General features: G+C 34.2%; 1 protein-coding gene across 1 annotated transcript in view; it reads left to right on the plus strand.

Annotated features, from left to right (window-relative positions):
* Window positions 1–455: 455 nt before the first annotated feature.
* Window positions 456–16810, plus strand: part of LOC101744445 (peroxidase) — a 38418-nt gene continuing 22063 nt past the window's right edge. The window contains exons 1-2 of the mRNA XM_038011763.2: window positions 456–844; window positions 10735–10884. Of these exons, the coding sequence (XP_037867691.2) occupies window positions 834–844; window positions 10735–10884 (161 nt within the window). The 5' untranslated portion in view covers window positions 456–833. The remainder of the gene's footprint in view (window positions 845–10734; window positions 10885–16810) is intronic.

The raw sequence follows: 16810 nt of genomic DNA on the forward strand, positions 1-16810 counted from the left end.
ATCTCTCCAGGATCCCATCATCAGATCTTGATGATTACAGGATCATTCGGGAAGTCTACCATTTCGAACAAAAAAAAAGAAAAAAGAATTATCAGAATCGGTTCAAGCATTCTCGAGAAATAGCCTCCTTCTCCTCCTCTTTTGAAGTCAGTTAAAATCGTGATTTTGGTACCTTAAATAGCTCCTTAGCATTCTATTATTCAAAAATATTTTCACTTTCAACGTAAATGAAGTCGCGGGTAAAATTTAGCGTTATGCCAAAGTAACTATTCTGCGCGGACGAAGTCGCGGGCAAAAGCTAGTCTTTAAATAGTACTTACTAGAAAATAGTTTCCTCACTGCTGAGGGTCGTGACCATCATAGTTCGACAAGATTTTACTTCTTGTAATGTTCCTTCCAGCGCCTCCAATCATTGATCGCATGAAGCCAATGGACAGCCTAGACCTTGAGACACGAGGACAAAGTCTCAAGAGTATTATTTGAGGCTGTCACCCCCCTTAAAATCAGATGGTATTATTGTAATATACAAAATGGTAGTACCTACTAGTACAGACGGTAACAATACACCCTACTACTGGTAAGAAGTTACCCCACAAAGCAAAGCGTTGATGGAAGGTTGCGCACATCGTCTTGCGTTGCCGTTCGGAGGGTGATCCGTACTTTCATCAGGCTTCAACGCGCCGCCACCACCGTTTGCCATCAGTGCCTACCACGGCGCGCCATCGACTGGTCGCGCTCACTGTAATGGACACCACGTACTGACTGTGGCTTGTGATTTATTGTGATCAAGTGGTCAGGACTAATTCTGTGAACAGTGTGTAATATAATTCAAGATGATCGTCAGGTAAGATCGAAAATACGAAAATTTTTCAATTGATTTTGTCGATAAAATTTAAAACCGAAACAACTTTCGTTGAACTTTTAGGAACTTGTATTCAAATTAATGACATTGACCTATTTAATCTCTCGGATAGCCCGTTGAACTCTTTAACTCCCACACAATTAATCGTAGCGTCTACGATCCTAAGCTACGAAGCTATGAAGCGTAGCGTCCTATTGTAACTTTGTATTATTTTACCTAATAAAGTTAACTCACTATGAACTTTTATTAAACGATGTCTTTAGGTCAGAAGAAAGCGTGCCTTTCAAACAAGATTTTTTTAACGTCATTTATGAAATTTGATCATTTTAAAATTTATATAACCGGATAGAGTATGGCTCAGATTTTATATGTGCTAAAAAAAATTCACTTTATTATTTTTTAGTTTCATTCTTTTGTAATTGATCTCCAAATATATTTTTTTTATTTGTTCCACGAAACTTCTATTTGGTTTTAAGTGACCACCGGTTTTTTTTTACTTCTTGAGGAAATAGACATCATTCGCTACGTGAATAAAGTCAATCACCTTGAGACAATGATGCTTAGCCCTTTGACTGCCATGTGGGTCATCGGTGTCCTATGTGACGCACTGAGGTAATTATGTCGATTGCTGTTACAATAAGTTACGAAAAGAAAGGATTCCACAAAAAAACTAAGCCTTAAACTAAATCTAAACTATATTTCCAACTTCGTAATCAGTTGACTACATTTTTGATATAAAGAGATAAATTATAAAATGAGAATAACTGTATTTGTAAATTAATTTTAATACAGCTTGATTTGTCAATTGTGATACTCATCTCGGATTGTAAACGTAAATTTACATAAACAGACGGATTGGAGCACATGTGTATGATATTTACAATTCAATTATAAACCAAAAAATCTTAAAACATCAACTAACTAAATGATTATACGGTACAAAAGAAATTCAACAGAAAACTAAATAGCATTTCAAAGACAATCTTGCTTGTTCCAAACAACAGCATCCCAACCGTTATTTTACCAATAAAACTCGTTTTAAGAAAAATCTTCCCTTTTTCCACTCCTTAATAATATTAATATTTAAATTTATCACATGTACTCACCACACTTAATTAATTCGATATTTCCTTTTCTCGTATAATCATTATAATAGTTACCTAACAAACGATCGGAACGATGACCGGGGTTGTGCAATCATCTTGTAGTTATAAAAATTGACGCCGACATTAGATCGCCAAGAGCGACCGTTTCACTGTAATGAATTCTATTAATGTCTCATCGTTTGCAAAAATTAAGTAATTTCGGTGCCATACTCGAGTACTATTTATGTATACTATATAGTTAGCACAGATATGAACTCAGAACTCTGACAGCAATCGTCCTGCTCATAATTTTGTCAAAAACTGAAATATCTACTTGTATTTGTCCTGTGCTTTGATGTAACCTTTTCGCAAATAAACTTAACAACAGAACATATAAATGTGAATGTGTTATCAGGATTACACTGTATGAGTAAATGCATAGTGCATGTTTAAAAAAATCAAAAATCATTTAAAATAATTGTAGTTCAAATTAAAAAAAAACCGTCCATGTGATCCATTATGATGTAATATTCTATCAATAGTTTTAATCAATTTAAATCTTTGTATGATAGTTTCAAAAAAAGATCAAGTTCAAATCGTATTTTAACGAATTGCATCGACTAATCCAGTGTTTCCACTTAAGAAAAAAAAAAAATATACTAGAGGTTTGCGAAAAACTTTTGAACGCTTAGAAAACTTTTGAAATCCTATCCTATTGACAAAAACATGAAAAACTCGTTCATCCAGTTAAATCAGGAGTGGCGTGGCGGTTCGAATTCAATGCGTTGTAAAGAAAGCGAAAGCACGACCCACTCGCCTTGAATGATTTAGATAAATGTTAGTTAACGCTCCCCTATGTGTTCGATTCATAAATTAACTTTAAATTTCGTATTATCTTTCGTTTCTTTTAATACCAGAAATTTTTTATTGTTGATCTTGTAAAAAATAAATGGAAGTCAAATATCCAGACGAATTAAACAGAGTATCAAAACATTTTTCAAAATCTATGTTTGAATGATATAATCAAAGGTATCTTTAATATCATTGTGTAATTTTAATTACAAACCTATGTTACATACTTACGTTAATATAAATACATTTTTTGTTAATTATGATAATCACAAATGATTTCAAAACATAAAACAAAGCTAAAACTGATGGACCAAAAGAACTAAGTATTGAAAAATAGTGTTCAAATACACTAATTGTTCTGAACTTTAAAAAACAGAAGGTTAACGTTGTTTTTTCTATATGTGTTGTAAGATGCAACTGAATAAGAAATCTTAAGCCAATATGGCTATTAAGTAGATAAGGAACATTTATCACAGACCAATGTCAAATGTTCGCGGGAAAATGTTATATTTTATATTATTATGTCCTATAAATTTTCGACCAATGCATTTTATGTTAGTCAATGTCCGTTTTTATTACTTTTATTTGCGTAACGTACAATTACGAAAAATGTAGAAACCGTACATCATGACACGAATTATTTTAAGCTGGATGTTTCTGATGCAACACTTCAAGGAACGCATTGTACTACGTACTCTTATAGAATGTCCAATTGAAAGAAAAGTATTTAAATACCAATACATACCAAGAATTTTCGTTTTCAGCCTACTTTAAAAAAAGAGTAAGTTCACAATGCGATTGCATTTTTTAAGTGTGTAAACTCAGAACTTTCTCTAGGATTTTAATAATTATTTTATTTGAAAGTTATCTTGTGCTTCCGTTTAAAATGTATCATGATCTAACCAGTAGTTTTTGAGTTATCCTTAATAATGCATAGGTATTTCATTATCTTCGTCTGATAGTACGATTTTATTTTGTGATTGAATTCAGGATTATTTTTTTGTAAAAATCTTGTATTATGTTAACACTATAGTAACTTAAATATATGAACTTATACTAAGATGTGAATACTTAATTATATCGACGCTTGAAAGGCAAACGTGACTAAGCGACAATAACTGCTTTGTACATAAATGATGGGCAATAACCATATTCGATGCGCAAAAAAAATATATTTCTAGGTCTATTAAAATCATTTCAGTCAATCTAGATTCGTTAATTATTTTTTTTTCAGGTATTTCTACTTTAAATTAGTGTACTGTAAAGTTCACGCATTGTCGCTTAGTCACGTTTGCCTTTCAAGCGTCAATTATGGTTCTTAAGATCTATATATTAATACGTGAAGCAAAAACTTTGTATCCCTTTTTACGAAAATTGCGCGGACGGAGGAGTATGAAATTTTCCACACTTATAGAGAATATAGAGAAGAAGTGCACAATGCTAATATATTTTTTTAAATAATGCATAAAAGATACATGAAATCAATAAAGAAAACATTACACACACTACATACCATGTATTTGACGCACACACGCATGCATACTATTTATTGTCAAACTTTTGTTCTTGACGTCTGTTGTCAAATTGAGAATAGATTAAATATTATTTGTCTTTGTTAATATTTTTTATAGTGTAGTCTTGGCGAAATTTGTGATTATAGAAGTGTAAAATACAATCATATTAGTGTAAAAACTTGCAATTCTAATTAATTATAGTCGAATTTCGACTACTGCGGGACCTCTAGTAAATATTATTATAGCACACGAATTTCAATTATATTTATTTTTTGATATGAATCATTTAACAGAGAGGTAGCGAATTTATTTCATTAAACGATCAACGTAAACAAGAACAAATGTTTGAAGCTGTGCGCGGACCATCAATAAGATTGCGTCAACGGCTCCAATCTATGGAGCATCTCAAGCATGTGAATTGCGCAATTCATTCACCTCACATGCGACAACAAACGAATTTACCTGTTTATCTTGACTCCCGGTCTATCACGTAACTTTTTTACATGGAAGAAATCCGCACCTTATATAATATAATGATAGGAAGTCCAGCGCACAGGTTTTTAAATCAACATACATCATTCTTTTTGCGCATACAAAATTCATAAGCTTTCAACTTTCAAACAACTTAAGACGGTTGCATTTTATATACTTGCATAAAAATACATCTCTTATATCAAGTACATTAATTCATTTAAAACATTTTATTAACGTCATACCTAAGGGTCAATAGCATTGAACTTGCAAAATAAATAAAAATGCTAACATCTATATATATACCAGCAAATCACTGATCTTTTATCATCACATATTATCATCACAATTATTAAATGTAAAATGTGTGTTAATACCTATTGTATTTATTAAAGCTGTGCACGAATTATATATAATGAAGCCAAATAATGAAGTTAAAAGTAAAAGTTCATAATCAATTCAAACATTGAGCCAAGCTTGTCCTTTAAACAAGAAAGTATCTGGTTCTTTTCACTTGCGTTTTCATCCGGTACATCACGTGAGATGAATAGATTCCTGACCTTACATAAGAGCAGGAAATTTAAAAACAGGTTATGAGTGAGTTGGTGCTATTGCTTGACAAGGATCAAGTGCTTCTCGAGATATTACTGGTTATTCGAGATCGTCATATATTTAGATTTATAATATAGGCAAACATAGATACGAAACTCCATAATTGTTAACAGCCAATAACCGCGAAAACAAAATCTATACTTTTTTTTCACGGCCCCACTTTCGGAACTTCTGCCTTGATTGGACGCCTAAAACGAACAAACACACGCAGAACACAAAATACCAACATCTCAAACAAAGACAATGTAATCTCTAAGCAAAGATTGGATTGGGAGACAAATTACTCAGGATAATCAACAATTAAGTCGATGAAGCCTTGAAATTATTTGCAGAAAAAAGGCTGATTTAGAAATAAATATGTATTTCCATTTAACTACAAAATAGTTATAATGGTATAGTTAAGAGTTATATTAATAAAATATGGCTCTTTAATGTCTAAAAAGATAAATACTTTAAAGAAAATCACCTAGAACTGTTAACTAGGTAGTCATGGATTTGAGGATTATTACAGTTGTCGCAAAACAAACACTTCAAATGATAGAGACAAAATCGCTTTGAAATTGACAAACAAATACTAGGATTTGTGGTTGAGCCATCATTATTTGTCAAGAACGTACCAAAAGTTTTTCAATAGAAAAGAAAATTGTTTTATTGTGGCTCATAAAATACTAAACTTTCTGAAATGCCTCAAACACCTTTAAGAATTGAGCAACAAAAACGTTACGAGTAAAAGTCCCAACTAGATAACTGTAACCCAATTATTTTATTTAGATATTATGAATACTATTTTACGGTGCGTTTGGACAGATCTTGCTATATCGAATGATAATTATAATGTCGGTCATTCGACCAACTACTCTCTAAGCCCCGGTCATCGGTCACTAGGCCAACGAAACCTCTGTTATAATAATTACGTCACCGCAAAAACTTAACATAACATTTTGAATCACAAGTGCACTGAAGAGTACTTAGTGTAGGTTAAATAAACCAATATATAAGTTTTTCAATACTGCATGCATGCCCAGACACTTTTGTTTCCGGAAAAGATGACCTGATGTGTGTTTATTTTTGTTGTCTTTGAAGACAGATGATTGATGAATGATGATAAATAGTTACATGCTTAACGATCCAAGACAATAAAGTATAGGTGGTTCGACTTCCCGAACTGTCGCTCCGCAGCGCCCAAGAATAAATGTCAAAAAACATTGTTTCCAATCTTTTTGGGCATTTCTGCTTGTGCTAAGTTTCCTAATTACTGGGACTTATGTGCTAGCTAGTGTTAGTTAAGTTAAGCGCATCACAAAATTACGATCGTTGTTGCGTTGAAGTAAATTTCAAACTAGTCAGGAAAACCGAATTGAGTTTTGTTAACTTCAAAAAAAGGTTCGGGTTGTTAATTTTTTATGTGCCTCAGAACTCTTTTCTAGGTAAGCCGATTTTTAATTATTCTTTTTTATTTAAATGCTGGTCTTCTCATGTGCTCTTATTTAAATTTTATTTAGTTTGGTTTTAAGATACATATTTAGTACGACTACATTGATGATAATGTTATTACGTTGACGTCGGTGTTCTTTTTCGTTGAAAGTTTGTGTTATAAATTTTTGATTGATCATTATTGGTATTGGTTATAAGTAAATTTCTAATCAAATAGATTTTTACTCTCCAGGAGGCTCTGGTGCAGCCGGATAAAGCGTTCGCGACTACGTTTAGCTAATGAAATATCCAGCGAACAACTTATGACATTTTTAAGACATATTCCATTTATATTATCCGATTTAAGATTTTAAGATTAGTGAAAGGACTAACGCGTAAATGATGGAATGTATTAAGCCGAGGCTAACTGCTATGAACGGAAATTATTAATTTTCAACTCTGCAAGTACATACGTGCTGTAACTGTATTAATAAGATTCATGCTTACTTCATAATACGAAAATAATTGAAGGGAACTATTACAATAAGCTTAGCAATAATATTTAATGTTTTCCAAAAGCATTTCAAAACCGAACTTATGCGCCGTTCATATAAATTGCTTAGCATATAAAATGGCATGTCTAGTTTAGAAACTTTATTAGGAAATCCTATTAATAAATAAAGTAGATAAAGTCACAATTTTTTTTATACACATAGATTTATTTCCCAAAAGATGCACTCAACATTTTTAAGACCTTGCAATTTGTTTTGAAAAAAAGAAAAAAGATTGCGTAAAACATTAAGAGTTTTAAGATTTTTTTTCATTACGAAATGCGCAACGGTGTGTTAAGGCTTTGGACTGTTAAACTAATGAGATACATTTCTTGATGCGTAATAAAATCCTTGAATAAATTTTTTGGTGGGTAATCGCTAAGAATTTTGAACATTTATTTCGGGAAACACACGCCCACAAGATAAGCTGCGCACTATATTATATATGAAACGAATGATACTTTATAAATTCTCATTTTAATAATAATAATTTGTTTATTTATGAAGTTTCCGTTTTGTAATACTGGCCATTTGAAACGGAATGTATGGCTGACAATTAATTTTAAATTCAATTTCATAAGAACGGTACGAAGGCTGTTCGCAGATTGCATCTTTGAAAATTAAACTTATTCAGCTTTCTTGATTTCCAATCTAATCGAAAGATAACGTAATTAGACCTTATATGAGGTAATATAGAATTTAGTTTATAGTAGTCAATGGATTTCTTACAGTTTCATCCAAATTATAAAGAATTAAATATGGAAACATCAGTTCTAAAATATGTTTTGGTAGGGATTTTGCAATTTTTTTTATAGCCCTTGTAGGCAGACGAGCATACGGCCCACCTGATGGTGGGTGGTAACCGTCACCCATGCACTTCAGCAATGCCAGGGGCAGAGCCAAACCGCTGCCTACTGCTTAATACTCTGCACATGCCTCGTTTGAAGAAGGACATGTCATAGCGCTCGGGAAACACCGTGGAGGGGGAAATCGTATTATTTAGAATTTTTTTAATGTTAATACACAATTGAGACATCCAATTTCAAAATAATATGTGAACCGTCTAGGGACGCCTGGTAGATGTGAAACATCGACATTATTTTGTAAAAGTAATATGCAGAAAAGAACAGATTGTGATAGGAACTAAATATGTCATAATGATAAAATAAAATATTACGAAAAAATTATTTGTTTTCAAGTAAAACACAGGTTATATGTACTGTAGTAAACAACGCTGAATACACTACGGAGTATACACTATAGGTATCCGAGCTCAGTGTAGCGAGAGAGATGGCTTAACGCCGGATCGAGTGGGAGAGAATCGCACAGTCGATTGCGCATGGCGACGCGTCGCCAGGACATGCGTCGCCACGCCAGAAATCGGTTTTACGTGCGGCTATAGATGTTTCACTTAAAAAAAAAGAGCATTACAAAATGTTTCTAACATGAATAACAAATTAGATAAAACAATATCAATGAGGAGATGGTTCTGCCGTTCTAGTGAGTGGCGACTCATGCCGCTCGCTGCCTGCGTCTAATTACGTAAACGGAGATTGTAAAATTACAAAATTATTAACATTAGAATTGGAATTCAATAAAGATCAACATCAACGCAAGGTTTCGTTGAGCGAATAAAATGAACTTGACGATCTTCAGGATAATTAGGCTCATACTTCAGAAGTACATAAAAACGCGTGTAATACATTAAATGACCATATTGGATGGTTAATTATTGAATTAAGAATGAATTTATGCTCTCGATTGGCAGACGTGGTCAACGGAGCTCCTAGCAAATTTCGCCAACCATTTCGAGATATGAGGTTGAAATCTCAATTGGACTGAATAATAGTTACTGCACTTAAAAGCGGTAACGTATTTTTTTTATTGCTTATTTGTATTTGTTAATTGTCTACCGCCCATAGATGTCTACAAGGTACATGCCGCCATTCATTTCGAGACATGAATTCTAAGGTCTCATTTTTTATAGTACAGCGGCTGCCTCACCCTTCAAACCGAAACGCATTACTGCTTCACGGCAGAAATAGGCAAGGTGACGGTACCTACGCGTGCGGACTAACAAAACGTCCTGTAGGTTGTAACCAGTAAATAATATTCCGGTAGAAATAGCCACGATTCACAATACGCCAATACGCTAAAGTCTTACAAAGCATATCTAGACCTCATTTAACAATAAAACATGGTCGACTTAGGTTTACTCGTGGTAGGACCTCTTGTGAGCCCGCGCGGATAGGTACCACCACCCTGCCTATTTCTGCCGTGAAGCAGTAATGCGTTTCGGTTTGAAGGGTGGGGCAGCCGTTCTAACTATACTGAGACCTTAGAACTTATATCTCAAGGTAGGTGGCGCATTTACGTTGTAGATGTCTATGGGCTCCAGTAACTACTAAACACCAGGTGGGCTGTGAGCTCGTCCACCTATCTAAGCAATAAAAAATAAAACACTAGTCAGATTAAAATTATCCGCATTCGCTCTGGCAATATGATACTTAGCAGCATTAAGACTGATATGAAGCCCTCAGACACAGCCCACTGAGTTTCTCGTCGGATCTTTTCAGAGGGTCGCGTTTTCGATCCGATGATAGATTCTGCGAAGCACTGCTCTTGCTAGGGTCAGTGTTAGCAACGTCGTCAGGTTTGAGCCCCGATTTTTTTTTTTCCTACCTAAGCTGATAGCCTTGAGAGGCTATTAGCAGTAGTAGTATTAGTAATAGAGGCTATTAGCACTAGTAGGCAGCGGCTTGGCTCTGCCCCTGGCATTGCTGAAGTCCATGGGCGACGGTAACCACTCACCATCAGGTGGGCCGTATGCTCGTCTGCCTACAAGGGCAATAAAAAAAAAAAATATTTCAGCGTAACCGTGGCTAGTAGGTGAGCTCACGGGGCTCAAACCTGACGACGATGCTAACACGAACCCTAGCACAAGCCGTGCTTCGCAGAATCTACCACCGGATCGGAAACGCGACCCACTGAGAAGATCCGGCGTGAAACTCAGTGGGCTGTGTCTGAGAGTTAATTTACTCGTCGAGCCCTTCGTCGCAAGCGACGGGTTCGACGAGAACGGTGACCGGTGCTTGAAGTACCTAAAAGCACCGTTAGTGGATCGGGAGGATCCGAGATGACGTGTTTTGGGCGACGTCGACTGCTTTCCATTCTGTCCGCAGGATCGGGAATGTAGTTACCGGCAGCCACGATGAGAGGGTTCTCGTGTCGTGCCGTTTTATCGAAGTGGAGAGCCCCGTGAGCTCATCTACTAGTTAAGGTTACGCTGAAATAGCCGCTCAAGGCTCTCAGCTTAGGTAGAAAAAAAAAACTGGTATGACGATTATAAAATTTAATGATTGCTTTCTATTTAGGGCGCTATTTATAGCGTTATGCTGCGTGTGGGTGTCAGCACTATCGCCGCTGGCTGTGGGTGGAGACGACAATGACTGCGCGCTGTATCTCACCGGGCCTGGTCGCAGCTCTGCATACGATTACAGCATCAATCTGCTCAAAGGAAACTTGTAAGTATCTAGTAAGCTACATTTAAATCGCTTCATAGGCGATAAAATGGTTTGTAAACGTGAAAATTAAATTACAAATACAGTCAAACCTGGGTAAGTGAGAACTGGATAAGTGAGAAAACTCTATAAGTGAGAGTAATAGCCAGGACCCGTCATTTTAAGCTCCCAAAATCTCTATTAGCGAGAAACAGAAACCTCTGTAAGAGAGAGTCGTTTTTCTCTTATGGACCTCCGTAAGTGAGACTGCTACTTATCTATACCTCTATAAGCGACAGTCGAGCTTTAGTTATTTATATTATTACGAGGAACAAATGACAAAACAAATTACAAATTTAACATCTGCTATTTTATAACTCATTCTTAACTTTCATGGAACTTCCTACCGTTGTTTTTGTATTCTTTCTCGTCAATATTGAACCTATTCTATTTCGTGGAACCAAATAACGTTGTTATTTTGTTGCATTCTTTTCGAATGGACTTACTCAGTTTATCGTTAACCAATTGCGAAGGAAAATTCTGTTCTGCGTCATGTCAAAACGGAAAATTCAATAAAAAAAAAAACTAAAAAAAAAAAAATATATAAAAAAAAATAAAAAAAAAATAGTGAATGCGTTTGAATCCGGAAAATCGCGAAATGAAATTTAGAGGGAGTATTAGCGAGAAACTCGGGTTAGTGAGAAACCTCTATAAGCGAGAATGAGATTGTGCTCCCTTGAACTCTCGCTTATCCAGGTTTGACTGTAATCGTTTTAACGTCGTCGTGACTGATCAATGTTTACTAATATATAAATCTACAGTGGTTTTTACGGATGTTCCGTTATAACTACTGAACCGTGCATCCCATTGACTTGAAACTTGGTCTCCATGTAGAAAATACATGTAATTAATGGATAGGCTAATATTTATATGAGTGTTGGACTCCCGACACCAGTTGCGGGGGCGTTAGTGATGAGAATCTTTGTGGGGGTGAGAAATAATAATGTTAATATTAAATGGCCAGCGAAGCGGACGGGTACAGCTAGTAGTTTATATATTTGTTATTAGAACGGGACTGGTCACTAGTTTATTTACAACCACTTAGCAATGAAATCAAATATATGAACTAACATGACTATCATTCTTTGCCAACCACAGTCCAATGTCAAAATATATAATACTTTTTGTCGTCAACTACAATATCAATTATGAGATGTTACATTAACCTTTTTAAATTCACACTACTTTGAATTAAATTGATATGTACTCTTGTCGCTGTTAATTCAATTAATCGAAAACTTAAAAACTCTCAGATGTTGCTTTTCATGCGAGTCTAAATGATTATTGTAAACTCGTAATTCAATACTTTTCCTATTAAAGTCAGCGGTCAAATATTCAGCCAAACTCAGTTTGGACATCGCATTCGACCAAATTTGTTAATCATTAGAGGTACTGTTTATATTTCTAAATATAAATATATAAATCTAAACTGAAATCCAAGATATAATCAATTAAAATTTTAAAAGCATTTGATTTCGTAGTCAATGAATATTATTATTATACGGATTAACTAATAACAACGAAAACGATTACTTAGTGGATTACAACATGCCTATAATTATAATTTATAAACGTTAAACGATATCTTAACGCCCACTCGACAGTTTGGGCCGATAAGACCAACTTGTTTGTCAAACCGGGTCAGTGGGCTGCATAACAATGACACAGCATCGAAGATTTACTCAACGAATTAGGTTTGAGTCGCTAATGAAAAATTAAATTACAATATAGACATGCCCCTCAAGTGCTAATTTATCTAATTCTCACTATTAGCTTCAGCCTGTAGCATTCTTAACATAGAAATTGCATCGGTCAATGAACTTGTCGTCAATGAATTTATTTTAGTGTTGTCTCTTTAGAATTGAATACGTTTTTTGGCAGTTCTTCGGAGACTAAGGAGTTTTAGCCAATGTGCACATTTTAAAATTTAGTTTTAATAATTCACTATATCTATATGATCGAAAAAAGATTAGTTAACGACTGTCTGTTGCGACGAAAATTATAAAGTATTCTAAAAGTCGGAAATAATACAGTGATAATAAAAAATGCGAGACCACACCTTCAAATCTATATATTAATACGTGAAGCAAAAACTTTGTATCCCTTTTTACGAAAATTGCGCGGACGGAGGAGTATGAAATTATCCACACTTATAGAGAATATAGAGAAGAAGTACACAATGCTAATATTTTTTTAAAATAATGCGTAAAAGATACATTAAATCAATAAAAAAAACATTACACACACTACATACCATGTATTTGACGCACACACGCATGCATACTATTTATTGTCAGACTTTTGTTCTTGACGTCTGTGGTCAAATTGAGAATAGATTAAATATTGTTTGCCTTTATTAATATTTTTTTATAGTGTAGCCTTGGCGAAATTTGTGATTATCGAAGTATAAAATACAATCATAATAGTGTACAAACTTACAATTCCAATTAATAATAGTCGAATTTCGACTACTGCAGGACCTCTAGTTAGTTTTAATTAAGCTTACGACAGGCAAAACCGAAGTAAATACGAAGATTAGTTGAACTAAATTTTTGTGCCATCACTTTCGCGCGCTCGACTTAAGCAATGACCCTTACAATGTCGTAATATTCAATAGGTCTTCACAATTGCTCTCGTCGGCGCTGTATTGCCAAGTAAACATTCACTTTCAACGGATTCATGTTACATTCACCTATTAAGGTGATGGGTTCCGGCACAAAAACAGTTGCGAATGTCTTAAGCGAACTATAAAATATAATTAAAGTAGCATTTAGTTTTGTTGAGACATATTCAAAGCCTATGTTTATTTACCTGTTGGTTTTTAAGTACAGTGTTAACCTTGTAGCAGGGTTTTGTATGAATAGATTTATCAATAAATTTACGATATGCTACAATGTAAAAAAATAATATTCACAAATAAAATCGGAAGTCTGCTACTTTTTAGTTTTATATTATGTTACATTTGGTATTCGAAAAACACGTTTGACGTTAAAAACGAACAAATCAAAATTTCATAAGTCTAAAGGAGTACAGATTAAAAATAATGGTTTTACCCATTTTACCCGAGTTTCTAGAATTTACCACATACGTTGTCACACTATCGATATAATATTGGACCGGACCCCGCTGATAAATCGAACTGCCGTGTGACACAGGTGTGTCACGTGTCCGCGTAAAGGTTCATAGACCTTAATTCCAGTTAGCAATACCATACAACGGTTTTCTCATTTCGTTTGCTCATAATAAAGCGTCTTTGTTTGATTTCTAGATTTGTGTGCGCTCCACTGTTTATTTCGCATTTAATACGTTTACTTTTCGAAGTAGTTACTCAAGTAAAGACGTTTAGCTTGTAAAGTCTGTTACTTTTCATTGCGATTATGACGAAGTATATGAAGATCCTATTTCTCGAAAGAAGTGGTAAATCAGAGGCCCTGTGTTGATGGCGTTAGTCAGTTTGAAACTTTACTCAAAGTGGTAACATCGACAATAAAGTATTAAGTTCGATATTAAGAAAACGGATGAAACAAGAAATAAACATACTTGTTTAACCGTTCCTTGCGTTTCCTTTATTTATTATAGTGATGGTGCTATGCAAAAATGCACCTCACCATGATGAAATCACTACGATCGACTTATGTTAAAAAAAATTACTTCTTTTTTTTTATTGCATAGATGGTTAGACGAGTTCAGCCCACCTGGTAAGTGGTCAGTGAGCATATAGTTATCTACAAAGTAAAAGCCACCACCTACCTTGAGGTATAAGTTCTAAGGTCTCAGTATATTTAGAACGGCTGCCCCGCCCTTCAAACCGAAACGCATTGCTGCTTCACGGCAGAGATTGGCAAGGCGGTGATACCTGCCCGGGTGGACTCACAAGAGGTCCTACCACCACTAAAACACTTCCAAAACTTTATCTAATCGACCAGTCTGTTTAAAATGATCGCCACACAATTTGAGATTTTATATGTTAACGTTTTTAATCTTCATTGCATAATATGATCTAGTATGAAAAAGATAGTAATGAATTGAAAAATACCAAACGTAATCTCAGAGCTTTGATCCTCGGTCGGATATTCATAGGTAAACCGACAACTTCTTGGAATATTCAAATGGACTAGTTTAATGATAACATTGTATACCTAAATTCCGTTCGTACAGTAAAATGTTAGCATGATATTTATCATTTAAATACGTGCGAAAAAATACTTCCTCTTTCATCGAAACCGTGAGAAATACAGTCCGCTAATCCACAGCTCGACCTCAAGAAGTTACACATTAGTTACAACACGAGCCGATGCAAATTTCTCGTGTGAATCGTTTCTCGTGCAAAATAATCGTGTACCGATCTTCCTACGCATTCTCATACCTATAATTATTACCAAAATGTTTTGACACCAAAATGTGTTAGCGTGTTAAATTCGAGGCTTGTTACTAAATATATGTTGCGATTCTAATAAATAATTAATGTAAACATTATGAATCAACAACCATCTCGTAAGATAGTAATTAGATACCAAAGTTTCGAGATAATCATCGAAATTAGAATAAAATTTATCTTTTAATTACTTCACTCATTGAATTTCTTAGTCCTCATTCGTTCGAGTTTTATCACAACAAAGTTGATGTGCCCTAAACAAAAAAAAAAACATTGACACAGATAATTATACTTAAAAACCCGGATATAAATTTCCGTTTTATTTATATTGCATATTTATGTTAATTAAATCGCGGAAAGAAATGGAAATGCAAATTTAAACACCATTCTTGAAAACAAATAGTAGAGACGCCATATTTAGACATATGACCTAATGAAATAAACTAAAGGTCGGATATCTAACACGTTTCCTAATTTAATAATTAAGTACATCACAAATTATTTTTCAACTCGACGATTTCATAATATTAATTAATTTAAATCTTTTCAAATTAGCGAATTTTTCGAAATATTTTTAGTAACATAATACCTATATGTACCTAATACCTATATGAACAACTTAAAAAAACAATTTAGTTTTCAAAAGCAAAAATTACTCACAAGCTGACTCATTTAATTTTACAAAACGTATTAACATAGTATTATTCCACTGGATAAGGCTATATTATAAATAACAATGCCTTATATAGCTGTCTAAACGCCTGCATTGGATCGAAAATATTTGGATGATAATTTGAGATCAGGATTTAAAATTCATCAAATAAAATTGATAATCTTCTATCTTCTTCTTCTATATCTATATGTATAAAAATGAATTGCTGTTCGTTAGTCTCGCTAAAACTCGAGAACGGCTGGACCAATTTGGCTAATTTTGGTCTTGAATTATTTGTGGAAGCTCAGAAAAGGTTTAAAAGGCAGATAAATTAGATAAATATGAAAATGTTCGAAAATAAATAAAAATAACAATTTTGTTTTTCCTTTAATGTGTCCCCCGTCGGACGGATTCCTTTTGTTTGTTTTAAGTTTATTTATTCCAAAGTTTTTATTTATCGATTGAGGCACTACGAAGTTTGCCGGGTCAGCTAGTGAATAATAAAATTGATAAAACTCAAATAGTACTAAATATTACACATACATGTAGGTACCCTTTCTCGATACGTGATGTTTAGTCTAAATAATAAATAATATCAACGTTCATAAATTCTACAAACGTCTGAATGCAAATCATTAAAAAATAAATTAAGCTGCTGGACTGTGTGTTACTTTATACTATTATATTTAAAACCTTTTTTTTGCTTAGCTGGGTGGACGAACTCACAGCCCACCTGGTGTTAAGTGGTTACTGGAGCCCATAGAAATCTAAAACGTAAATGCGCCACCCACCTTGAGATATACCTAAGTTCTAAGATCTCAGTATAGTTACAACGGCTGCCCCACCTTTCAAACCGAAGCGTA

Source organism: Bombyx mori, chromosome 6, assembly GCF_030269925.1.
Source record: "Bombyx mori chromosome 6, ASM3026992v2".
Classification (NCBI taxonomy): Eukaryota; Metazoa; Arthropoda; class Insecta; order Lepidoptera; family Bombycidae; genus Bombyx; species Bombyx mori.